Source organism: Calonectris borealis, chromosome 2, assembly GCF_964195595.1.
Source record: "Calonectris borealis chromosome 2, bCalBor7.hap1.2, whole genome shotgun sequence".
NCBI classification, from domain to species: Eukaryota; Metazoa; Chordata; class Aves; order Procellariiformes; family Procellariidae; genus Calonectris; species Calonectris borealis.
The window spans coordinates 624,013-649,272 of NC_134313.1; the positions used below are offsets into that span (position 1 = coordinate 624,013).

Genomic DNA, 25,260 nt, shown 5'->3' on the forward strand with positions numbered 1-25,260 from the left:
GGTCTGTGTGAACCTCGTAGAGTTCAACAGGGCCAAGTGCAAGGTCCTGCACCTGGGTCGGGGCAACCCCCGCTATCAACACAGGCTGGGGGATGGAGGGGGGGATGGAGAGCAGCCCTGCCGGGAAGGACTGGGGGACTCCGGTGGGTGACAAACGGGACGTGAGCCGGCAACGTGCGCTGGCAGCCCAGAAAGCCACCCGTCTCCTGGGCTGCGTCCAGAGCAGCGTGGCCAGCAGGGCGAGGGAGGGGATGCTCCCCCTCTGCTCCGCTCTGGTGAGACCCCCCTGGAGCACTGCGGCCAGCTCGGGGGGCCCCAGCACCAGGCAGACGTGGACCTGCTGGAGCGGGGCCAGAGGAGGCCACCGAAATGGTCCGAGGGCTGGAACAGCTCTGCTGTGGAGAGAGGCTGAGAGAGCTGGGGGTGTTCAGCCTGGGCAAGAGAAGGCTCCGGGGAGACCTGATTGCGGCCTTTCAGTGCTTAGAGGGGGCTTGTAAGAAAGGTGGGGACAGGCTTTTTAGCAGGGCCTGTTGCGACAGGACAAGGGGGAATGGTTTTAAACGGAAAGAGGGGAGATTTAGACTGGACACAAGGAAGACGTTTGTTACGCTGAGGGCAGTGAAACCCTGGCACAGGTTGCCCAGAGAGGTGGTGGATGCCCCATCCCTGGGAACATTCAAGGCCAGGTTGGAGGGGGCTCTGAGCACCCTGATCTGGTTGGAGATGTCCCTGCCCACGCTGGGGGTTGGGCTGGATGAGCTTTGGAGGTCCCTTCCCACCCAAACCACCCCGTGGTTCGATGACACTGAACTGGTGCCGCAGCTGAAGCGAGCGGGGACCCGAGCAGGGCCATGTCTGAGGGGAGGGCGGGGGGGCACAGAGCGAACACCCCTGGCGAGGAGCTCCTGCGTTTTCCCTCCTGAGCTTAAGCACCCAGCGAAATGGGTGGCCACTCCACCGAAGAGAGGGAGGACGGGGAAAACCAGACCGGTGCAAAGGCCGGCAGCTGTGCGGGGAAAGCGGGCAGCACAGCCGCGCCCGGCGCTGCACCCCCGGCCGGGGGCTGCCGGGACCCCCCGCGCTGGCGCAGGAGATCCACGTTGGAAACCTTGAGCTCCTCGGCGCTGCCCGAGGGGGTTCGGGTGGGCTTGTGGTGGCGGGGGGGCGCAGGGACCCCCGGGCAGGGACCTACGGAGCCCTCCTCCCCCCGCGGGACCGAGGCCCCCGCCCGGCAGCGCTGCCCGGGGAGGGGGGACCCGGATGTCCCCGCCCCGGAGGGCTGCCCCCGCCCCGCGACAGGAGCCGGGCAGAGCCCAGCGCGGGCTCTTCGGCACCGGGGACGGGATGGGGGGGCCCGACCCCCCCCGGCCACTGCCCGCCGCGGCACCGCGCTGCCCCCGACCCCCCGCCCCATCCATCCCCGGGCCCCCCCGCTCTCACCGCGCCGCCGGCCGCCTCCGGGTGCCGCAGGCCGAGGCGGAAGCGGCGCTGCCCGCCGGCCGCCGGTTCGACGCTGAGCTGCAGGCGGAGCGCGGCGGCGGCGGGCAGCGGCGGGAGGCGGGAGGGCCGCGCCAGCCCCGCCCGCACCGCCATCAGCACGGTGGGCGGCGGCGGCGCCGGGGCCGCGGCCGGGGCCGGGGCGGGGGCACCGGGCAGAGCCATCGCCGCCGCCGCCGCCTCCCTCCGCCTCCGCCGGCACTTCCGCCCGCCGCGCGGTCCGGCGGGAAACGCGCCCCCGCATCCGAGCGTTCCGGTCCGGCGGGAAACGCGCCCCCGCGTCCGAGCGTTCCGGTACCGGACGGTCCTCCCCCTCGCCCCGCCCCCGCGGGCGCAGCGCCCCGCCGAGCCGGGTGGGGGCGCCGCGCGCACCCCTGCTGTGATTGACAACCGCTCCCCCCGTCTTTGTCCCCGGCAGCCAATCAGAACCCCGAGCGCTCCAGCCTGTGGGAGGGGCCTCGGATCTGTCCCAGCGGAGGGCAGGCGTGCTCTCTTGATTGACGTCCCTCTCAGCCAACAGAAGGGGAGGTCTGCGGCGATTGCCAGGGCCGCCCTCCAATGGGGTGCAGCGGGCTGTCAGCCGCCGCTCGGGACGGAGGGGCCGCGGGTGGGGCCTCACCGCTTGTTGTCGTCCGGTGCCTGAGGAGAGGGTCGGCCGCTCGCTCCCTCGCCCGCCCGCCCCGGGGGACGCCCAGGTCTCGCTCAGCCGCTCGCTCCGTCCCGAGCAGTCGGGGACATGTCGAGGTGGGCGGAGGCCCGGTGGGCCGGCGCCAGACGGCGGACGGCGGCCGAGGCACACGCGTCCTCCTCGAGCTTTCCCCGGAGACGCCTCCCTTTACAAACGCCCCGAGCTTGAAGGAGCTGTCACAGCGAGGAGGCCCCGCCGGGACCGAGAGCAGGAAACGCCGGTAAGCCCGGTTCCACGGAGAACACCCGCGGACTACAGCTCCCAGCGTGCACCGCGGTTGGCGCGCAGCGGCCCGGCGCACCTCGGCCGCGCGGGGCACGCTGGGAGCTGTAGTCCGCAAGAGGCGGCTCTCAGCCCGCCGCGCGGGGCACGCCGGGACGGCGCCGCCGTTCCCCGCCCGCCGGGGCCTGTCACCTTCAGGGCCGCGGGCCGGGCCCGCCCGGGGGAGCCGCCTCCTGCCCGGCCTCCGGTCCCCGGGAAGTGGCTGTGCTGGCTGCGAGCGCTCCGGCGCCTCGGGGCCGCCTTCCGGAGCAGCCGGGCAGCGGCTGGGCCCGTCTCCATTTTCCCGTTTGTGGCAGCTCCCCTCGAATCCCGCTCTCCTCCTCCTCCATCGCCCCCCATCTCCAGGGTCCCCTTTGCGCCACCGCACCCGCCTCCCTGTCAGGTAACGCAGGGGTGTCGGGCCCATCCCTCCCCGGGGAGAGCCCTGGGCTGGACCCCACCAGTAGTGGAAGGGGGTGGTCGCCTTCGTCCCGAAGAGGACGTAGCCAATGTTCGCAGGCTGACTTGGCTTACCCCAAATTATTCATTTTGCTTTTTCCTTTTCCAAAATTTAGCACTTCAGGTCACCTGTCACCTCACCTAGGCTCTGCTTCTGCCGGCTTTTACATGGGGTGGCTTGCTGCGGTCCCCGCTGGCACCCAGACACGCCGCGATACCCAAACCCCTTTACATTAAGCTGGTTTAAATTTAAAAGTAGCACTCTGTCACTTTTGGGATGTCCTCAACCATGTTTGCTGTGTGCTAAATCAGCCGGGGCAAGGAAGGAGACTGAGCCGTGGTTTCGGGACCAGGCTGGTGTGGAACGGCGTAGGCACCGTAACCGGCAAACCTCTCAGCCCGGTGTCTCTGCCCTTGCCCCCACGGGCGCCGAGAGATGGCTCCTTCCTGCTCCACGCAGCACCGGCAGCAGGAAGGAGCCGTCTCTCGGTGCCGGTGGGTGTTGCCGTGCCAAAGTGTGGTTGAACGCCCCTTTTGACCGCAGCTTGGGTTAACGGCGCTTTTATTCCGCCGCCCAAGGTAGCGGCTCCGCCTGCGCTGGGGTGAGAAAATCCATATCCTGTAAAATTCCCGCTGTGGGTGAAGCAATCCTTGGAAGCAGGCGGAGCTTCTGCTCGCCGAGGGCTCGTGTTAGTCCTTCCCATCTCATCATTGCCAGATCTTCTGCTCCGGTCCGAAACGGGCTGGCACATCGTCCCAGCTTCTTCCCCAGAGCGATTCTTCGGTGGGAAAAACCGCCACCAGCTCTGGATTTCGCAGCGTCTGCATCCTTTCTCTGGCGACAGCAGCTTTAGGGAGCACAAGGAGCCGGGAGCTCTCCCTGCAGAACAAGGGGTTGGGCGCCGGGGCGGGTTTTGGCATCCAAGGGACCTGTCGGTTCATGGTTTCAGAGCTCGAGCAGTGCGACTGCTCCAGGTTGCTGTTTTATTGCGAACGCTCAAGTTCCCCGGTGCCTTTCGCATCACTAAAGAGGTGTTGGGCAGCGCTGCCGGCCGGTCTCTGTGCCCGGGGGAGGGAGATGTGCTTGTGGCATGAGGATGCTCTGGCAAATGTTCTGCTTTCTGCCCTGGTACCTTGCGGGTTGGCATTTGATTCCTCAATTTTCCCTTCTCCATCTTCCCAAGACTGTTCCTGAGCTCGCTTCTGTCTCCTCTCACCCGCAGCAGAGAGAAAAGTTCGGGCCAGTGCAGGGATGGCTGCAGAAAGACCTGGTTTTCCCCGATGTGGAAGACTGACCGAGACCAGGGGCTGTCAGGGCAAATACCGGTGCTTTAACAAGCTGAAAGAAACCAGAGCCCTGCAGGAAAGCGTGTCAGGGTGATGGGAACTTGCTGTTCATCTGCGCCTGGGCAATTTCTTTCCCGCTTGCAGGGCTATTGATCGCAATGACAGCCAATATTTCATGCCGGAGGGGGGTTGTGGAGCCATTTTCTGCTCTCTGGGGTGTTGGAAGAGCTGCTTGCTGCTTTCCCCGTCACAGGACGGAGCAGGGGGTTTGCCAGCACTGTTTAGCTCAGGCCGCTCTGTTCAGCGGCTGGGGATTGTGGTAAATGCTGAAGCTGCCTTGTAGAGACAGCGTTTGCTTTAGTGTCGCTTTGACTTGCACATGATCTGGTTTGGTCACGTTGGCTAATGTCACGGTAAGAGTATCCCTGGCCCTGCCACAGCGCAGCCTGTCGCGGTCGCGCAGCCTGTCGCGGTCACGCCTGCAGTCCTGAAACCGAAGGACCGGGAGTCGTTCCTTCTGCGACCCCGTCGTGGTGCCCACAGGACAGGGGTGGGGACGGATCTTCCCCGGGAGGCCTGGAAGGGGCCGCTGCTTCCCAAGAGCCCTGGCACCGCTTCCCAAGAGCCCTGGCACTGCTTCCCTGCCTGTTTACAGCTTCTCCTGTTACAGTCCCGGAGAGGCCCCGAGCTGGGGAGGGAGCGTGGGCTGCAGGGAGGCTGCCTTCCCCCTTCGCATCCAGCAATCTGCCCGTCCCTCTGGGGCGACGCTGCCCTGCGTGGAAATAGTAGCTGAAGGCTGCTGTCCTCCCCGCGGCTGGGAGGAACGTTATTCAGCAACCAGTTAACCAGTCCCGGCATCGGTCCTGCTCTTGGCCGAGGGCCCTGACAGACCACGGCGGAGCAGCTCCCCGAGGGGCTGCTGCGGCCGCCCCAGTCCTGCTGCCGGAGACCACCCTGGGGCTTGCCTGGGGCATCCGTGTCGCCCCCAGCCCACGGCAGAGCGGGTGCCGCACGCTTTTCCCCAGCTTTGAGGGAGAACAGTCCGGCCAAAAAAGGCCGGTGACCTTCAAAAGTGAGGAGGGGAGCTTGGGAACTCCTGGGCGCAGCGCACTGCCGAAGCGTTGGCAAAGCCGGTGGAGGTGATGCGGGCACGACCCCTGGCACACGCTGGGTGCCGCGAGTGCTGCGGGTGAGCTCGCTCTTGCTCGCGTAGCCAAAGTGACGCAGCGGCACGTAGAACGGGGCCAGCTGGGAGGCGCGGGTGCCGATCTGGGGCCTCTTTTTCCCCCTGCCCAGAAGAGGTCTTGGCTTCCTGACTTTCCCCCTGCCCTGCCTCTGCGCTGCCTTCTGGGCATAGAATCATTTAGGTTGGAAAAGACCGTCAGGATCATGGAGTCCAGGGTCCTGACAGGGCTGGCCAAGCTGCAACCCTGCTGTGCGACCTCGGGCTTCTCCTTCCCCGGCTGTGAGGATCTCTTTCTTTGCAGGATACGCGCGCTTTGCAGCAACTGTTGCACAGGGAATCGCTCCAGAAGCCGAGACAATGAAGCTGTTGGAGAACTCAAGTTTTGAAGCAATAAACTCGCAGCTGACAGTGGAGACGGGAGATGCTCACATCATCGGCAGGTGAGTGCTGGCAGCTGCCTGCTCTCTGCCAGGGAAGCAGGGCTGCTTGCTTTTTCTTTTCCCGAGAACAGCGTCAGAAGGTGTTGCAGTCCGGCAGCGTCAGCAGTCCGTCCCCGAATCCTGCTGGAGCAGAGGGGAGATCGCTGCTGACTCATAGAATCACAGGAGGGTTTGGGTGGGAAGGGACCTCCAAAGCTCATCCAGCCCAACCCCCGGCGTGGGCAGGGACATCTCCAACCAGATCAGGGTGCCCAGAGCCCCCTCCAACCTGACCTTGAATGTTCCCAGGGATGGGGCATCCACCACCTCTCTGGGCAACCTGTGCCAGTGCTTCACCGCCCTCAGCGTAACAAACGTCTTCCTTGTGTCCAGTCTGAATCTCCCCTCTTTCCGTTTAAAACCATTCCCCCTTGTCCTGTCGCAACAGGCCCTGCTAAAAAGCCTGTCCCCACCTTTCTTACAAGCCCCCTCTAAGCACTGAAAGGCCGCAATCAGGTCTCCCCGGAGCCTTCTCTTCCCCAGGCTGAACACCCCCAGCTCTCTCAGCCTCTCTCCACAGCAGAGCTGTTCCAGCCCTCGGACCATTTCGGTGGCCTCCTCTGGCCCCGCTCCAGCAGGTCCACGTCTGCCTGGTGCTGGGGCCCCCCGAGCTGGCCGCAGTGCTCCAGGGGGGTCTCACCAGAGCGGAGCAGAGGGGGAGCATCCCCTCCCTCGCCCTGCTGGCCACGCTGCTCTGGACGCAGCCCAGGAGACGGGTGGCTTTCTGGGCTGCCAGCGCACGTTGCCGGCTCACGTCCCGTTTGTCACCCACAATTGTTCTTCTGTTGGAGCTGGGCAATGGCACCTACCAGTCACGCGGAAAAGCTTTTCTGATACCTCTGACAGGGTCCTTCTGGCCACGCTGCGTCGATGCTCAGGAGCTGGCGGCCATCTCAGCTCAGGGCGGCAGCGAGAGCTCCTTCTGCTGGGCTGGCTGCGAGGGAGTTGGTCCTTTGCCAGCTCTGGACCTATTTTTGGTCCTGGCTAAAGGGATCCTTTTCGGGTTTACTGCTGGCATCGGTTTGGCTGGCTGCTGTGCTGCGGACAGGACACCACAGCGGTGAGGCGTGCTTTCTGCCTCTCTCTTGAGCTTCCCATGCTAGCAGCGAGCGAGGCTGCACGGGGGGAGCTTCTTGGGATGGCTCTGATGTCCCTGGAGGAGCAGCTCAGCTCAGCCAGCCTCTTCTGTGCCTCCTTGGGGTAAACATCTATATATCCATGCACGCATACACGCATACATACATGTGAGCAAATGGGTTTGTGGCAGCCCTGTTGCCTTGCGCAGAGCTAAGACCAGACGGCGCGGGGAAGGTCGCTCCTGGGGACTGGAGATCTTTGGCCGTGCCACTGCCTCGTCCGAGTGCCCGCCGCGCTGGGCCGGTACTTTCGCAGTGCCGGTGGCTGGGCCGGCCTCACGCCTGGTGCTGCGTGTCTCCCCAGGATCGAGAGCTACTCGTGCAAGATGGCAGGCGATGACAAGCACATGTTCAAGCAGTTCTGCCAGGAGGGCCAGCCGCACGTCCTGGAGGCCCTGTCGCCTCCTCAGACCACGGGGATCAGCCCCAGCAGGTACCACAGGCTGGGGGTATTTGTCTGCCGTGCTCCGCACCACAGGCAGCGGCATGTCTGCGGGTGGGGGGTTGGGATTCGTGGAGGGAATGACCCTTCGTCGGTGGCTGGCCTCATGTCTGTGGCCCTGGGCTGGCTGCTCTGCTTGTTCATAGAACGATCAAATGATTGAGGTTGGAAAAGACCCTTAAGGTCATCGAGTCCAACCGATAACCTAACACTGCCAAGCCCACCACTACACCACGTCCCTAAGCACCACGTCTACACGCCTTTTAAATACCTCCAGGGATGGTGACTCCACCACTTCCCTGGGCAGCCTGTTCAGTGCTTGACAACACTTTCGGTGAACAAATTGTTCCTAATCTCCAATCTAAACCTCCCCTGGTGCAACTTGAGGCCGTTTCCTCTCGTCCTATTGCTGTTACTTGGGAGAAGAGACCAACACCCACCTGGCTACAACCTCCTTTCAGGCAGTTGTAGAGCGATGAGGTCTCCCCTCAGCCTCCTCTTCTCCAGGCTGAACACCCCCAGTTCCCTCAGCCGCTCCCCATCAGACTTGTGCTCCAGGCCCTTCACCAGCTTCGTTGCCCTCCTCTGGACACGCTCCAGCACCTCCATGTCCTTCTTGTAGTGAGGGGCCCAAAACTGAACACAGGATTCGAGGTGCGGCCTCACCAGTGCCCAGTGCAGGGGCACGATCACCTCCCTGCTCCTGCTGGCCACACCAGTTCTGATACAGGCCAGGATGCCGTTGGCCTTCTTGGCCACCTGGGCACACTGCTGGCTCATGTTCAGTGCTGGCCCAGGCCGTGCCAGTGGCACTGCTAACCCTGCTGTTCTGCCTCTCAGGCTCAGTAAAAGTCAGAGCGGCGATGAGGAGGGACCCCTGAGCGACAAGTGCAGCCGCAAGACCCTCTTCTACCTGATAGCCACGCTCAACGAGTCCTTCCGCCCAGACTACGACTTCAGCGCTGCCAAGAGCCACGAGTTCAGCCGGGAGCCGAGCCTCAACTGGGTATGTGAGCAGAGCGCCCTGAGGCAGGGCAGGTCCTGCACCCCTGCTCGGGAGGCCTGCTGTGCTGCCTGCGTCTGTCCTGGAAGAGAAGGCAGTGCGGATCTGGGGGGGGAGTGTCCAGTTCTCCGGGGAGCCCCACAGCGCTGCTGTGATCCCGGGTAACGGTTCCCAGGGCATGCCTTGCTCCCTCCCCTGGCAGTGTCAGCCTGAGGATGAGGCAGTCCTCATCCTTCCCAGGAAGAGGTTTGTGGGGTGTCTTTTCCAACAGCCGTCCTAGGGTGTTTTCCTTCAGAAGCAGCCTCGCTTTTCACTCTTCTTTGGGAACAGCCTCTCGTGAGCCGGGTTTTCCATGGCAGCCTTGGTTAGGCCACTGTTTCCCGGGGCAGGTATTTGGAGGAAGGAAGGGTGAGGGAAGCGTTGGTGGCTTGAGGACTTCCCAGTCTGCTGCCCGGTGCTTTCATCCCTGTGCCCGTAGCGCTGGTGACCGGACACTGCTTTACTTCGCACCGGCCAGGGGTGGCTCTGCACGGCCTGCCAGGTCTGCTCCGAGCACACGGTCCCTCCCAGCAGGTGCCAGGGCCGCTGGCTGGCTGTCGGGGCCCAGCAAGGCTGCCCTTGCCAAGGAGGCAGATGGAGCAGGGAGCGTCCTCCCTGACCGGGGTGGTTTGCCCTCTTTGCAGAGAAGCCACCACATTCTTTGCTGGGAGAGACTTGCCCCAGAGATCCTCTGAAACACTTTGGAAATTAAGATATTTCAACACTATAGGGGGAAGAACCCATCCCCATTTTATAGAAAAGGCAGAGGTAGGATGGAGACTGTAGGTCGTGCAGCAAGTTATACTGAGCTCAGCAGATTTGACTTCGTCGCTGTTGTAAACACGAAGTGTTTGTTCCCAGAGTAACCCATGCCGTGGGTTATCTGCCCTGCTATGTCTTGGTGGGGGTTTTTGTTTGTTTTGTTTTCCATGATGCTCAGAAGGAAATGGAGATTGGTGGGTCTGGAGGTCTGTACAAAGAGGAATAGGTTGAGTAGCTGTCAAATGCAAGGACTTTTGATACGCACGGAGTCTGCAGAATTTATGTGTTTCGTGGGTTTGTTTGTCCTCTGGTGGGTTTCCCCTCTGCAGCCGTGTTGCTTCCCTGCCGCCCATCTCCTTGCTTCCACCTCAGCGCGCTGAGCTAGCACAGCAGTGCCTGGCCATCTTGCTTCTCCCCCTCCACATTCATTGTCAGGCTCCGGTGTCTCCTCTCGACGGAGGAGGGACGGGGAGGATGAGCCGCGTGGAGCGTGGGAGGGAGGTGGCGGGCAGGAGGGCAGGCAGCGGCTCCTCTGCTCCTCTCACGGGCCCTGCTCGGTCTCCCTAGGTGGTGAACGCTGTCAACTGCAGCCTCTTCTCTGCCGTTCGGGAAGATTTCAACGCCCTGAAGCCACACCTGTGGGATGCTGTCGACGAGGAGATCTGTCTTTCGGAGTGTGACATCTACAGGTAATGGGGCAAGCACTCACCCCTGGGCCTGAATCCTGGCCTCTTTCCTGCATGCTATGGCCTGTGGAGAAACGGAGTTATTTTTCAATAAACGATTACGTTTTGGCGTGCCTGCCTGTGTGTGTGTGAGGACTTCCCGCTGGAGCGGGGCAGGGCATCTCCTCACTGGAGTTCTCTGGCTCCCGGCTCCCTTCCCGTGGAGGGGGACCCGCTGCTGCCGTCCCCTCCCACGCAGAACTTCCACGCCCTGGAAATCTGCGCCCCAGGCAGCAGCTGCGCCGGCTGGCTCTCGCCCTCCTTGCGCAGCCAGCCCGGGGCCACGAGCTGGTTCCTGCGGCCCACGCAGGCTGGCTGACTAGTCTGACTAGCCCTGTGCTGCCTGGCTCGCTGCTGCCTGCTCTCGGCCTGCCGGGGTGGCTCCGAGCTCACCCAGTCTCCCCCTTTCCTTCCCAGCTGGGGCGGGAACGGGGCTGGCACCGGGAGCAGAGACCGGCCCGGTGTTCCTCATGCCTCCGCTTGCTGTTGCAGCTACAACCCTGACCTGGATTCGGACCCCTTTGGAGAGGACGGCAGCCTCTGGTCCTTCAACTACTTCTTTTACAACAAGAGGCTGAAGAGGATTGTCTTTTTTACCTGTCGTTCCATCAGGTCAGGCCACGTGACACCTCTGAAGTCACCCTAAAAAAGAATTGCCTTGCCTGTTCGCAAGCCGCGTCCCTGCAGGGGAGAAACGTTTGGCCCCCGCTGGCCCCGCAGCTGAGCGCGGTAGATAAGCGCTGGGGAACTGCCCTCCCGGCGCTGCCCGGCACCGTTGCCTGCACGCCGGGGAGAGTGGAGCTCAACCAGAGCCTGGTTCCCTCCGTCTTCCCAAGCCACACGTCACCAAAGGACAAGCCGAAGGGAGCCGTGGTCCCCGGGGAAGGGGAGGCCCTTCGCCTGGCCGCAGGCTGCTGCTCGCGGGCATGGAGGGGCATGTACGGGGGGCAGCACCCCCTTGGGGGGCACTGCCCGCGGCCAGCCCTTCCTTCCCCTGGGCTCGGTTTGGATGCAGAGGAGACTCTCGGCAGGGACCTAAGCCCACTGGAGAGAGGAGCGGGATCTCCCCTGCGGTCACACCGTCGCGGAGGGGCGCCGGCTGGGCGCTGACGTTGCGCTGCCCTTTTTCCTCCAGTGGGTACGCATACACGCGCTCGGAAGCTGGCAATGAGCTGGACATGGATCTTGGTGAAGAGGACGTGGAGAACAGGGATGCCGGCGACACCGAAAGCGGCAGCATCGAGGAGGACAGGTGTGTGAGCTCGGCGCTCCGGCTTGGCCCAGCATGCCGGCCGCAGGCTCCCGCTCCGAGGGGAGAGGGGCTCCGGGGCCCGTGGGTATGGGGGGCGGAGGCTGCTGGGCCTGAAGTTTCTGCTCGGCTGCCTCGGGAGCGTGGCTCAGAGCTCGGCGGGGCCGGGCTGCTCTCGCATGGAGCAGCGATGCTGCTGCCGCTGTGCCCCCCGCCCCTGCCCTGCCTCGGCACGGCCACAGAACGGTAACGCCCGTGTGCTTGCTTACAGGTTGCAAGTCATTTGTATGTGAGTTTCCGGAACCGCCCCGAGGTGCCTGGCAGCCCTGCCGAACCTCCCTTCTGCCTGCGTCCCGCGGCCGAGGCAGCCCCGAGCTCCCGAACTGCCCCTGCCCAGCAGCTGCGGCGTCGCTCTGCCCGACACATACACTGGAGTACCCCAGGCATCTTGGAGCGCGACGGACTGAAAGCAGCTGCGGCCTCCTGGCCGAAGACGCATCCCCCCGCTCCGGTGCTGCCGGCCAACCTCCCCTTTCCCCCCACCCGTGGCTGCTGCGGCGCGGGCCGGGGCTCGCCGGACAGCTGTGTGGGAGCTCCGAGAAGCTTTGCTGCACTTTATCGCTGATCTCGTTGGCTGCACTGACCTGCAAGCTCCTCATGGCGCTGAAGCCGGGCTGGATTTCCCTCGAGCACTTTTCTGTACTGGCTGTGACCCAGCGAACGCCGTCCGTCCACAGCACCAGCAGCAGCGGAGGGACGCCTCTGCCCGCCCTCCTCCGCAAGCAGCGTCGTTGAACTCCCCACGAACTGTCCTCAGCTCCTTCCCCGGAGAAGAGTCCGTTTGTTTCAAATAGGTTTGCTTTGCTTTTGCCCTCCCACAGTGTTTTTTCTCTGGTGTTTTGGTTTTGTTGGTTGGTTTTTTTTATCTTTGCTGGGCAGTACCGGCGTCCTGCACTGGTTCTGTGCGGAGGGGTCCCGCCGAGCAGCCCTGCGGGTGAACGCTGGACCATCAGCCCGCACCTCCCATGGTTTTCTTTGGGTTTTTTTTTAAACCACAGCTGACTTTTGGCAGTTTGGAGGCCAGAGCAGGGCCATAGCATGGCGGGGCAGCGGCCGCGGTGCCGGGGCCCGGCTCAGCCCTCGCCGGGGGGCTGCAGCATTTGTTTTTGTGTTTGGGATGAGCTCGGCCTGCGGCAGAAGCGGGTGCTGCCACTCGCACCCGAGCTTTGGTTCAACCGCATCTCCCCCGTTCCCTCTGTCCCCCTCCCCAGCCGCTGCGGGGCCGAGCCCCCCTCTCTGCCCTGGCGCCCAGAGTTTCGGGCGCCAAGTTCCCCCCCTCCATGTTTCGGCAGGTGCCGGGTCAGGGCAGGATGGGCTCAGCTGAGCACGCACAAACGAGGGGCGGCAGCTGCCGCAGCATCTGAGCTGCCTCAAAATGCCTCCCGCCCCCTGAGAGGAGCCCGCCTGGGGCAGCGCCGTTGCCGCAGGTCCTCGCCCCACCCGGGGCTGCCTGCGCAGCCCCTGCCCCTCCGTCTGGGGGTGGGCTGGGGAGGTGGAGTGGATATCCCAAGGCTGGAGGCTCCCATCACCGGAGGGCTTCCCCGAGGGGCTTGCCCCCGTCCCAGGCCTGTCCTGGGCTTGGCGGGAGGTGGGAGGCTCCAGGTGATGTTGCAGACCCCCAGCCTCAGGCCTTGGGGTGCAGAGGGAAGGCAGACAGACAGGCAGGTACCCCCACTCCTTCCCCCGGTGCTGAGCGCCCGGGGTGGGCGCCGGCAGCAGCGTGGTGTTACCGACGGTGGCTCCCCCCGGCTCCTCTCCCTCGCCATAACTCCTCAGAAACTTGTTTTTAAGTTGGCGTTTGTTTCCTCATCGCTCTTCAGGACGGACCTGAGCCCCGGCCCCTGCCGCCACCCAGGGAGGGGTTTGCCTTCAACTCCCGTCGCGCTGCCCCCTTTTCTCACCAGAGCTCACGGGACCCTCGCACCTCCCTCTGCACCCGCGTGGGCTCCCCACGCGCCCCGCTGCGTGGGATGGAGCAGGATTTGGCCCAGTCCCGTCTCTGCCATCGTTCGCCCCTCTACTAGCGCCCTGCTGTGGCTGCCTGCCCCGTTTGACCCCTGTCAGGGAACTTGGACTTCACGGCATAGCAATGTATCGTTACACCAATAAAGTTTTTCTGTGATTCGCCACCCCTTCCTTCGGGGACCCCGCGCGGGGGGAGCCCCTGCCCCCACGGCCGTGGGGGGTGGCATCAGGGCTGCGGGAGGTACCGGGGGTCACACGGGGCGGGTCTCGGTCCTGCGGGGACCCGGGCTCCCGCCTGGGGCTGAGCAGCCCCCCTGGGACGCAGGCGCAGAGCCGGGGCTGTACTGTGCCCAGGGTCCCCCTGCCACCGCGCAGGAGCCGGGGGCTCCCGGGGCTCTTGGTCCCCCCCAGGTCCCCGCTGCCCCTCTCTGTAGGTGCTGCTGGCCCTTCCTCCTGCAGGTGCTGTGCCCAAAGCCCCCTGGACATGCTGGAGGCTGTGGCCACCGCTGGCAGCTGCCATCGGAGTGCCATACGTCCCCTGTCCCCCCGGCCAGCTGCCTGCCCCGGGCACCGCAGGGTAGTCACAGCCCTGGAGCTGGGACGGGCTCTGGGACAGCCCCCCCTGCACCCCCAGCCCAGCTGCCGGCCCTGCCCAGCTCCATGGCACCGCGGAGCTCTCTGCCTCCGCGTGCCTGCCAGCGGGTGCCGCGTACGGGCCGGCCAGGGCACCGCCGGCTGCCCCATGCCATGCCACTGGCAGGTCCTCCCCCACCCTCCCAGCGCGGTCCCCTCTGCCACCACAGCTTCTGGCCGTGCCGGTGCTTCTGCTGGGCGCAGCCTGCTCGCCGTCCTGCGTTTAATGGACAGACTCTGTGTTTCTTCATTAATAAAAGTATTAAATACCACTGGTCGGACTGGCGGCAGCAGGACTGACAGCATCATGCTGCTTCCCAAACGCCGTTAAGGCAGGCACGGACTAAGAGAGGCTGCAGCGATGGCAGCAGAATTGGCGTTTTCCCTCCTCGGGGAGCGTGCCCACCCGCACCACCCGTCCTTCCGAGCCCGAAAGGGGTGGCCAGGAGCTCACCGGGCTCCGCTGGCACCGAGGAGGGGGCTTTTCTCCCAAGAGAGCAACGGAACGGCTCTGCCCGCCTGTTCCTGGCACAGAAACCCTGCGGCTGAACCAGGGCAGGTTCCGCCATGCCAGGGCTCGCGCAGCGGGCCCTGTGCAGTGCCAAGCGTGGTCAGCCCTGGCTGCGGGAGCCCCGGCTGCGGGACCCCCGTGCCCTCCAGATGTGGCCCCCGCAGCAGAGCGCATCCCTGGTCACATCCCGGGAAGGAGCACGGCGCCGGAGGGGCTCCGTACTTCTCTGAGCCGTGGCCTTCACCACCCTGGCAGGAACTGGGGTCATCGCCCCAGCAGGCGGGTTTGGGTTTGGTTTTAGAAACACGGAATTTCTCGCAGGGTTCCTTCGGAGCGTCGTTCCCCCGCCGCCCCCTCCCGAGCAGCAGCAGCGGGCTCCCCCGGCCCTTTGGTCTCTGTCTTCGCTTCCAGTTATGGCTTTATCCTGTTTTATCACTTTGTCCTCTCTTGACTCAGATTTAAGGGGGTTTTGGCTCTTCTCTTGCTGGATATTTTGTAGGTTTTGGCTGAGCTGCTTTCATTTCAAAGGAGATCTCTAAGCCGGAGTTCATGGTGATGTTCGCGGCTGGCGCTGTGTCCAGAAATCCCGGCTCTGGCGAAATCTGCGGTGCGCGGCGCGCTGCGGCACACTGGGAACACCGGGATCGCAGCAGCTGCTGCGATGGCCAGAGACAGGCTCGTGCCATCCGTTGTCAGACACCTCGAACCTCAGACGTCGCGTTTTTGGTATTAAAACAACTTCTAGCAAGATTTCTCCTCCCGACTGCCACAAATTTGCTACGGGATCAAGCCCCCGAGGAGGAACCGAGGCGACCGTCGCCCTGGGGCGTGAGACTTGTCCCGTGGGCTTGCCCTATGCAGAGGGGAAGACCGGTGTTTAAGTCCTCGTTAAAGCAGGACGCTAATGAGCTGCGCTGCAGCCCAGGCAGCGGGAAGACGGACGTTGGTTGCTGCTGCGTTGCTCGGGCTGTGGTTTAGGGAGCGGGGGAGCTTCCCGGCGCAGTGATGACCTGCCGTACGGTGCAGATTTCACACCAGACGTGTGGGCTCCTCCTGAGGGGGCTTGCAGGCAGTGGGCTTCTCCTGCAGAGCTGGTGGGCATGGGCTTCTCCTGGGGGGCTGGTGGGCATCTCCTGGGGGGGCTGGTGGGCATCTCCTGGAGGGCTTGGGGGTGGTGGGCATCTCCTGGGGGGCTGGTGGGCATCTCCTGGGGGACTGGTGGGCATCTCCTGGCGGGCTTGGGGGTGGTGGGCATCTCCTGGGGGACTGGTGGGCATCTCCTGGGGGGCTTGTGGGCGGTGGGCATCTCCTGGGGGACTGGTGGGCATCTCCTGGGGGGGCTGGTGGGCATCTCCTGGGGGGCTTGGGGATGATGGGCATCTCGTGGGGGACTGGTGGGCATCTCCTGGGGGGGCTGGTGGGCATCTCCTGGGGGGCTTGCGGGCAGTGGGCTTCTGGGGGGCTTGGGAATAATGGGCCTCTCCTGGGGGGCTAGGGGATGGTGGGCTTCTCCTGGGGGGCTCTGTGCATCATGGGCTGTTCACACACGCGTGCTCAGCTCTCCCTCCCGAGATGTGCAGCAGTTCATGCGCTGACCGTGTCTTGCTGCCGGCACGGCAGCGGCAGAGGCAGGCAGTGGGCTTTGCACCAGCGCCGGCGTTGCCGGAGCCGCTGCAGGGTGCCCCGGGCCGGGTGCGTGCCTCCGCTCGCTGCCCACCGTGGCCTCACGGGCACTCGCCTGCGCAGGCAGGGCGCCGAGACCCCCAGTGCCGATGCATACACGCTGCCTGTCCTGCCCGGCTGCAGGCAACGGGGTGGTCTGGAGAAGGACAGACCCCGCGGGATCTCGTCCCGAGCGCCGGCAGAGCTTTGCCGGGGCTTGGAGGAGGCATCTCCCCCTCCATCCCTCAGCGTCAGCAAAAGCCGCTTGGAAGAGCGGCCAGGGCTGCTCCTGCCATGCTAACGCCCTTGTTTGGGGCTCATCCAGTGCAGTTTTGATGCAGAAAAATACTTTATTTAATAAAGCGTCTGGTGGTGAAGCCTCTTCCCTCGCTGGCGCCTCTGCAGCCAGAGCCGGCGGCACTGGGCGATGTGCCGGGAGCCCCCAGGGACGCCGGGAGCAGCCAGGAGCGGGACCTTGGGCTGCGGCTGCCCGGCACAGCGGCACGCCCACCCCCTCTCCTGCCCCCGGTGCCAGCCCAGGTGGAGCTAAGGGAACAAAGGAAGAAGAAAAAATGAAGAATTTTTATTATTATTACTATTTAAAAATAAAATTAAGAGGAAAAGCCACCCCCCTGGGATGCGTGGGTCAATACGTCATCCCCCCCCCCCAGCAGTTTGCATAGGCAAACCGCAGGACCCCCCGGTGCCGAGGGGCCCTTCATGGGGACCCCCCAAACCCCCCACGTCTTGTTCGGGTTTCTCGGGCCGCTCGTCACCCCAGCGCAGGCTTGAAGCGGCACAAACGGTTTGGATTATCACAGTTTTCCCCTTTTAAGGTTGTTTTTCCTTTCCTTCCTTCCTTCCAAGTTTCCATGCACAGCACCACAGTATTTTGGGGGGGATTGTGTTAAATTTTGAAGCCTTGATTTATTTATTTTTTAGACCCTGGAACTCCTGTTTCAGTCACGCATCGGACAGCCGTGGAATTGAGGTTTCTTTGAGAACTCTCCTATAACTTATTTTTCCAGCCTGCCAGGAGCCGGGCTGCGCTCTCAGCCCCCTCTTGCTGAAGCAGCTTTATCGAGCAGATGCTGCTTGTTTTTTCTCCTCTACGTCGTATCTGCTGCTACGTCGGCTGGGTTTTACACCTCGGAAAGCTCTTTAAGTGGTGCTGCAGCCGCTCTTCACGTGGCCTCGCTCAGACGTGCTAAGGAGAATCCCCACACCGCAAAGCTGGGTTTGGTAAAAGATGAGTTTTTAGAAATTATACGATTGCATCTATGTTTCAGACTTCAAAATTTAAAAAACTTCCAGTATTTTAGCACGGTGCATCCAGGTCTACTTCCCCTACGCAGAATTCTCTCTCGTGAAGCCACTGAACCAAATGTTGCTTCCCTTGCTTGCTCGGAGAGGTCGGCACAGAGGAAGAACCGACCTCCTTGGCCGGTATTTCCATTTACCTTCCAAAATGGTACCCACACCCACAGCCTTAACACAGTATAAATCTGTTCCCAAGCAGCCAACGTCATTATTTGGGATTTCCCCGACTCCCTGGCCCTTTGCAGGGAGCCGCGGCAGTCACGGCAGGGATGATGCTGGTGCGTCTCGTTTTAGGAGTGTTGTGGTTTAACCCCAGCCAGCAACTAAACCCCACGCAGCCACTCGCTCACTCCCCCTCTCCGGTGGGATGGGGGAGAGAATCGGGAGGTAAAAGTGAGAAAACTCGTGGGCTGAGATAAGAACAGTTTAATAATTGAAGTAAAATAATAATAATAATAATAATAATAATAATAATAATAGAATATACAAAATGAGTGATGCACAATGCGACCGCTCACCGCCCGCCGACCGATACCCAGCCAGTCCCCAAGCAGCGATCGCTGCCCCCGGCCAACTCCCCCAGTTTATATACTGAGCATGACGTCACATGGTATGGAATACCCCATTGGCCAGTTGGGTCCTGTCCTGGCTGTGCCCCTCCCCGCTTCTTGTGCACCTGGCAGAGCATGGGGAGCTGGAAAGTCCTTGACTATGTAAGCACTACTGAGCAACAGCTAAAACATCAGCGTGCTATCAACAGTCTTCTCATGCTAAACCCAAAACACGGCACTCTACCAGCTACTGGGAGGAAAATTAACTCTACCCCAGCCAAAACCAGGACAGGGAGCATCGCCTGGGACCAGAGCACTAAAATCAGCCCAACTTCAGTGTCTTCCTTTCAAAAGGGCTGGTGTTGGGCTCTTTATTCCCTGTGTCTCGCTTTGTCACCCAGCGAAGAGCATTGTCCCTTTTGGCTTCAGCTGCCCGTGCAGGAGACCTCCACCAGCCCCGGAGCTCCGTCATCTATAACCAGGTTTTTGCTGTTTCTTCTGCAGGAAGGGGGGTTTGGCTGCGGCACCTGGAACTTGCATGGATCATCTGGACGCACAAACTCCATCCAACCCCCCTGGCTGAGCCTGGGCACCTTCTGCTGCTGCTTCTTCCGTGCTCCCCGAGAAAAGTGGCGCTAACCAGCAGCCAGCATCCCCCCCAGGCGTGTCACCCGTGTCGGGAACTCCTGTAACCCGCTCACCAGTGCTGTCACGTCGGCACCGGGTGCCCTGCTCTGAAGGAACCCCCCTGCACCTCGGCTGCATCCGTCCCCAGCAGAGCCAGAGCCGGGGCAGGGCTGGGGCAGGAGACCTCAGCTGTGACCAAGAGCTCACCTACGGATGCCGCAGCAGTGCCACCCCGCGCGGACGAGGGTTTTTGTCCTGGCACGGAAGCCGCTGGCCCCTATGGAGAGTGTCTTCTCCCCAGGGACAGCGCCTGGCTGGCTCCAGAGCTGCCTCTGCTGCGACACCCGGGCTGTGGATGCGGCAGTGGGAGTGTGGGACCCTCGGGACCACCCCCTCCCCAGGGGACAGGCTCGCCGGGGATAGCCGAAGGCGACCGCCCAGCTGCCGGGCTGCCTGGCGAACCATGGATGCTGTGACACAAGGATTGACGGGCAGCAGAAATGGGGGTGGCTTTGGTCAGGCTTTAATTCCTCAGCAAAGCAGCGCAGCAAGGCAGGGGTTAAAGGGGGATGCGGGGGGTAGCGGGGTCCCTGGTTCTGCCGCTGCAGCCTGGAGAGCCGCATCCAGCCAAACTCCAGCAAGGCTGGACCTGTCTGGGGTGGGGATGGACGCTTTGTCCCTCCCTACGGTGCCACCTGTGCTGGTACCGTGACGGCACCTCTGCTCCACCGAAGGGGACACAAGAAATCCCCAAGGCCGATGGCAGCGGCTGTCGAAGGCACCGGGATGCGTGGGGGTGTTCGGGGCGCCACCATGCCTCCAGCCAGGATTGAGTTGGAAATTGCTGTGGATCCTGCCAGGATCGTGTTGGGAATTGCCGAGGTCCCGGCCAGGATCGAGCTGGGACTTGCCGTGGGCACAGCCGGGATCAAGGTGAGCATTGCCGCAGGCTGACGTCGGGTTTGGCATTGCTATGGGACCAGGGATCGAGTTGGGAATAGCCATGGGCCCATCTGGGATCCATCGGGACTTGCGGAGGTGCCACCCAGGATGGAGCCAGGGAGGCACTGGGATGGGCACAGCTCCGGGGAGCAGGACTGGGGGGAGCACCGTGCTGGCAGCACCGCAGTCCCCGGCTCTTGCCCAGAGGGAGCCCCCCCAGCAGCGACGCTGGCAGGGGACCGCCGAGCAGCAGCCACCACTGGTCCAGCCCCGCACCACCAGCGGCACCAGCTGCAGGGACGTCCTCACTCCGCGCTCTGCCAGCCCCTCTCCTGGCAGGCAGCAGGCAGCTCCTGCTGGGTGCAGGCAGGCTGGTTGCACGGCAGGACCCCCTCCACCGCCTCGCCGCAATCGTCCCCGCAGTAGTCATCCCCATGGCAGTAATCCCCGCCGCAGTCGTCCCCGCCGCAGTCGTCCCCGCAGCGCCGCGGGCAGGGGTGCCCGTAGGCGAGGGGCCGCGGGCAGGGCCCCTGGCAGCGCCAGCGCTGGGCTGGCACGTGGCACGGCAGGCGCTGCCAGTGGCCGCAGCGGGGCAGGACCTTCTCCACCTCCTTGGGGCAGGGGCCGCACTCCTCCCAGCAGAGCTTGGGGCAGGGGTGGCCGCGCTCGCGGGGCGGCCGGGCGCAGGGCAGGCAGCAGCGCATGCGCCGGTGCTCGAGGTCACGCGGGTGGCAGTGGCACGGGCAGGGGTGGCTGCAGGGCAGCGGCATCCGGCACCGGCACGTGCGGCCGCCCTCGGGGCTTTGCATGAAGTCGGAGGCGTCCCGCACCGTCACCGTCGCCTCAGGGTGGTTTTGGCAGGTCAGCACCAGCCCGTCCCCCACCAGGCCCTTGTTCTTCAGGGTGGCCAGGATCTTGGCCCAGAGCCGGCTACCAGCGCCCCACGCGATGCCCTCCAGGTCGCCGACGCAGTAGGAGCCCTTTTTGGCGTGGGAGAAAGCCACGCAGACACGGTGGCGATCCCCGAGGAAGCCAATCCGCCCCTCCGGGTTGCTCCGCACCAGCGAGAGCAGGACAATGTCGCTCTCCTCCCCTTGAAAGTCATCCACCGTGCAGACGGCCACCTTGGCCGTGTCCCTCCTGGCCAGCAGCTGCCGGGTGGTGGCCATCTGCCTGCTGCAGGGTGCCAGGACGGTGAGCCGCCCCTTGGCGTAGCCCTGCTCCAGCGGGTGCTTGCAGAGGAGCACCAGGAAGGCGGCCTCCGAGCAGCTGCTGTAGCTGCCGGCGTGGCCCCCGAGGTCCTCGGCCCCCGCGTGCTGCTCTCGACGCCCTGCCCGGGGGGGGACACACAGGCGTCAGGGGACCGGGCCCGTCCTCACGCCCACCCTGCAGTGGTCTCCCCCCCACCTTGATCTTCTCGTAGCTGCTGACAGCCGGGTGGTCCCTCAGCGCCTTGTAGAAGGGGACGAGCAGCTGGGAGATCTCGGGGCGCATGCGGTGCTGCCGGGGCCACGGTGGAGGCTTGAGCCACAGCGGCAGCCCCCCGGCTGGGGCGGGTGGTGGTGCCCACGCGGGGGGTCCGGCTCTCCTGGCAGAGCAGCTGCACGCGGGGGATCTCGTTGATCACCCGCTGGAAGAGGGAGCATCGCTGGGAGGGGGACAGTCCTCACCCCTGGGGGCCTGGGGACAGGGACAGCCCTCCTCCTCCCTCGGGCAGCTCCACGCCTGCCCCCCACCTCTGCCTGGGGTCCCCCCGGGGCTCCCACTCCTGCTGGGTCGCTCCTGCTGAGTGCCCGACAGCAGACAGGTCGGGGTGGTGGCCTCCCAAATCCCCCCCCATGAGCCTGGCTGGGGCCGAAAGCGGCAGCGAGGGTCACCTGCCGCGTGGTCCCGGCCTCGCCGCGGGCTCCCGCCCTCCGGCGGCACCGGGGGCTGCACCCGCAGCCGTTGCAGCACGTCCAGACGCACGGCGCCCTGGGGGGGACAGGGGGGCTGAGCTTGGCCCCAGCCCCCTGGCCCCCGGCAGGGTGGGGGTGGCCACCTACACCCCCACCTTGAAGAGCAGGTCGTCCTTCAGGGTCTCTGCCCCCCGCTCGCCGGCGGCGAGGAAGCCGTGGCGGAGCAGCCCCAGCAGCTCCGTGCAGGAGGCGATGCTCCTCCCCTGCTCCCGCAGGGCGCCCCGCGTCTGCGGGCACCCAGAGCCACTGGGGCGAGGTGAGAGCGGGACGCGCCAAGCCCCCGCGGCCAGGGAGCTGCCGGGTGGGCGCGGGGGAGAGGGGCCCTGCCCAAACCTGCACGTGCTGCCGCCAGCTGCTGGCCCCCCGGCCCGCGGAGTCTGTGCTGCAGGGAGCAGCCCATCACCTTCCCGCCTCGGCATTTCCCACCGACACCCACCGCTCCGGAGGGCTGGAACTGGAGGGTGCCGGGGACGGGCTGGCAACCTGCGCACCAGCCCCACGGCCATGCCCACCCTGCCTACTGAGCCCACGGCCATACCCACCCTGCCCACTGAGCCACGGCCATGCCCACCATGCCCACTGATCCATGGCCATGCCCACGCTGCCCACCGACCCCACGGCCATGCCCACCCTGCCCTCCGACCCCACGGCCATGCCCACCCTGCCCACTGAGCCCACAGCCATGCCCACCCTGCCCACTGATCCATGGCCATGCCCACCCTGCCCACTGACCCACGGCCATACCCACCCTGACCACTGATCCATGGCCATGCCCACCCTGCCCACTGACCCACGGCCATACCCACCCTGACCACTGAGCCATGGCCATGCCCACCCTGCCCACCGACCCCACGGCCATGCCCACCCTGCCCACTAACCCACGGCCATGCCCACCCTGCCCACTGAGCCACGGCCATACCCACCCTGCCCACTGATCCACGGCCATGCCCACCCTGCCCACTGAGCCATGGCCATACCCATCCTGCCCACCGACCTCACGGCCATACCCACCCTGCCCACTGAGCCCACGGCCATACCCACCCTGCCCACTGAGCCACGGCCATGCCCACCCTGCCCACTGACCCACGGCCATGCCCATCCTGCCCACTGACCCCACAGCCATGCCCACCCTGCCCACTGACCCACAGCCATACCCACCCTGACCACTGAGCCATGGCCATGCCCACCCTGCCCCCCGACCGCCTGTGCCTGCCCGTGGGCCGGTGCAAGCCGGTGCAGCGGCAGTGCCACCCCTGGGGAGCCTGGCCCCAGCCGGCTGGGGCGGGGGTGTGACGGGCAACAGCAACGGCACCCATGAGCACCACGCTGCCGGCGGGACGGGCACGCTGCTGGCTCAGCCCACGCCGGGCACGAGGGGTCTGCGGGGAGGGGACAGGGGACAGGGACGGGACCAGCACCTTCCATGAGCTGGTCGAGGGCGCGGTGGGTGTAGCACACCACCAGGAGGGGCGGCTGCTCCCCCCACGCCTCCCCCCGGGTTTTGCAGCAGCAGCTCCGTGATCTTGAGTCCAACGAAGGTTTTGCCTGGGGAGGTTTTTTGCCCGGCGTGTGCTGGGGACAGGGAAACCCCCGCTCTGCCCCCGCGGACCCCCAGCGGGATGGGGGGGAGCGGTGCTGGGGTGCCGGCACCCACCCGTGCCCAGGGGCCCTGGGTGAGCACGAACTCCCTGCTCAGCGCCAGCCGGATGGCTGCGAGCTGAGACTCATCCAAGTGGGGGAAAGTCTTCGGGGACCAGATCTCCAGGTCCTCCAGGCTCACGGCGGAGAGGTCCGCTGCCGGCTCCGCTACCTGAAACCGAGCGTGGGGATGGGGCACCCGCGGCATCGCACCCCGGCCAGGCTCTGCCAGCTGTGGCCACAGGTGGGGGCAGCCGGCGTCTCTCTGGGGGGGTCCTGCAAGCCCTGCGCTGCCAGGGGGGTCCCCACCATGATCCACCTTCTCCGCGCCGGCCGGCAGCAGCGACGTGAGGCTGAAGAGCCTGTCGGTGCCGGGGTGCGCAGGGCGGTGGATGTTGGGCTTGCAGTGCACCAGGTAGCGGCCGAAGGGCATGGCGGTGGGGCTCAGCTCCTGCAGCCCCTGCAGCACACGCCGCTACGCCTCCAAGAAGGCCAGGGGCTCCCCCATGGTGAAGCGGGTTCTCCCCAGGTGGGTGAGGAGCTGTCGGTGGCCGTAAGTCTGGATGTGCAGCCAGGCACGGTCCTGGTGGGCCACCCTCCGCTCCTGCACCCCGAAGAGCAGGTGGCTGCAGTCCTCGGAGAGGAGGCGGGTGAGGGAGCCACTCTTCAGGCACTCGGCGGCAGCCATGCCGGCGCGGGGTGGGAAGCAGGCCAGGTAGATGGGGCCGGCCGGCGCGGCGGCCACGGCACGGAGCTGCACCCCCCGCAGAGGCTGAGCGCCGCCCTGTCGCTGTCGGGGCCGCCAAGGGAGAACGCCGCCGCAATGCCGTCCCGCAGCGGCTTGAGGAAATCCTCCCGCAGCAGTCAGAAGTGCAGGTCCGGGTAGGCTGCGGCGCTCTCGTGCGCCCCGCGACGTGGGTTGGGGCGCAGCCGGGCGTCCGCCTCCCCAAAGAGCTCCTCAGGCGCGGGGATCACCGGCACCTCGTGGAAGTCGTCCTGCCAGGCGCCGGTGAGGCGGTGGCAGTAGGGGAAAGCCGCGTCCACCCGGCGCTTGGCGTCACGCAGGTGATGCTGGCTGAGCCAGGAGAACTGGAAGCCACAGCCCTGGAGCCGCTGCACGGTGCAGAAGAGGAGGTCGACGGGGCAGCAGAGCAGCGTCTGCACGTGGCCAGGGCAGGCAGTCAGCAGGCGGTGGAGAGTGGCCACCGTGTCCCCCACCACCTCCCGTGAGACCTGTCCCTCCCGGCACTGGAAGGTGTCCAGCTGGGTGATGAACCTCAGCAGGTCCCCCAGGATGAAATCCCGGGTTAGCAGCAGGGCCAGGAGAGGCATGGGGGGCTGCCGCGGGCCCCCCTGCTCCAGGGCGGCCCCGAGGGCCCGCAGCAGCGCGTACACCTGGGCAAGGCTCAGGCCGCGGCGGGCCAGCAGCCGTGGTCCCACAGGAAGGGCAGGAGCTGCGGGGGGCTGCTGCCGCAGAGCCGCTCCGGGCTGCCCCGGAGGTCGGGGAGCTCCCCGCTGCGCCCTGGCTTGGGGGCCGGCCAGCCGTTGTATGGGGCGTCCCAGTCCCCCTCTGGGCTCGCCGACCGCTGCCGCTTCGGGCTCCAGGGTTGGGCATGGGGTGGGGAGAGGCCCCGGTGGGACTGGGGGACGCAGCGTCGCATCGGCCCGTGTGGGGATGGGTACGCGTGGCCCCAGGGCTGTGGCCGAAGGGAGGGCGCAGGGAGTGGGGTTGGTGTAGGAGTGGGGGGTGTGGGGATGGCAGCAGCCCCCCTTCCCAGCTGGCCCCGGTCCCGCTCACCGGGGCGTCCCTCGGGGCTGCGTGTGGGGCATGGCCACCCCATGGCAGGGTCCTGGGCTGCTGCCGGCACCAGGGATGGCCTGGGCAGGGCCGGGATGGGCACTGGGAGACGCTCCGGGAAAGGTACCGGGGGTGCTCCAGGAGGGCCCCAGGGGTGCTTCGGGGATGCTCTGGGATGGCTCCGGCAGGCCACCGGAGGTGCTCCGGAGATGCTCCGGAATGGCTCTGGGAATGCTCCAGGGATGCTCTGGGATGGCTCCGGGAGGGCCCCGGGGATGCTCCGGGACGGCTCCGGACGAGCAGCCGCAGCGGCTCCTGCACTTCTTGGCCAGAGACTTGTCGAGCTGAGAAACAGAAACTGGTCTTGGAAGCACCGCCACGG

The 25,260-nt window shown here is 65.2% G+C and overlaps 2 protein-coding genes across 5 annotated transcripts in view; one reads left to right on the forward strand and one right to left on the reverse strand.

Annotated features, from left to right (window-relative positions):
• SHARPIN (SHANK associated RH domain interactor) overlaps window positions 1–2,199 on the reverse strand; it is a 19,855-nt gene extending 17,656 nt beyond the window's left edge. Inside the window, exon 1 of one of the 2 annotated variants that reach the window (XM_075140996.1) lies at window positions 2,117–2,199. Coding sequence is in view for 1 of the 2 variants with exons in the window: in XM_075140995.1 (XP_074997096.1) it covers window positions 1,441–1,662 (222 nt within the window). In the remaining variant the exon portion in view is untranslated. Of the gene's footprint in view, window positions 1–1,440; window positions 1,678–2,116 lie in introns of those variants that run through there. The other variant, XM_075140995.1, reaches the window with a different exon arrangement.
• Window positions 2,147–13,395, forward strand: MAF1 (MAF1 negative regulator of RNA polymerase III). Of its 3 annotated transcripts, none has more exons than XM_075141001.1 (8): window positions 2,147–2,405; window positions 5,680–5,818; window positions 7,298–7,426; window positions 8,276–8,441; window positions 9,807–9,928; window positions 10,457–10,576; window positions 11,100–11,216; window positions 11,485–13,395. In XM_075141001.1, exons 2-8 carry the CDS (start codon window positions 5,736–5,738, stop codon window positions 11,504–11,506), a joined length of 759 nt encoding a protein of 252 aa, XP_074997102.1. In that variant the 5' UTR covers window positions 2,147–2,405; window positions 5,680–5,735; the 3' UTR covers window positions 11,507–13,395. The 3 variants fall into 3 exon arrangements, with proteins under 3 accessions (XP_074997102.1, XP_074997104.1, XP_074997103.1); XM_075141002.1 differs by lacking the exon at window positions 2,147–2,405 and adding an exon at window positions 2,573–2,849; XM_075141003.1 differs by lacking the exon at window positions 7,298–7,426.
• Window positions 13,396–25,260: the final 11,865 nt, after the last annotated feature.

Bases quoted from the DNA above. Each gene is read 5' to 3' on its own strand.
- MAF1 (XM_075141001.1), top strand. From the start codon at position 5,736: ATGAAGCTGTTGGAGAACTCAAGTTTTGAAGCAATAAACTCGCAGCTG. The intron at 9,929-10,456 runs GTAATGGGGCAA...TTGCTGTTGCAG, and splicing joins TCGGAGTGTGACATCTACAG to CTACAACCCTGACCTGGATT. The intron at 11,217-11,484 runs GTGTGTGAGCTC...GCTTGCTTACAG, and splicing joins GGCAGCATCGAGGAGGACAG to GTTGCAAGTCATTTGTATGT.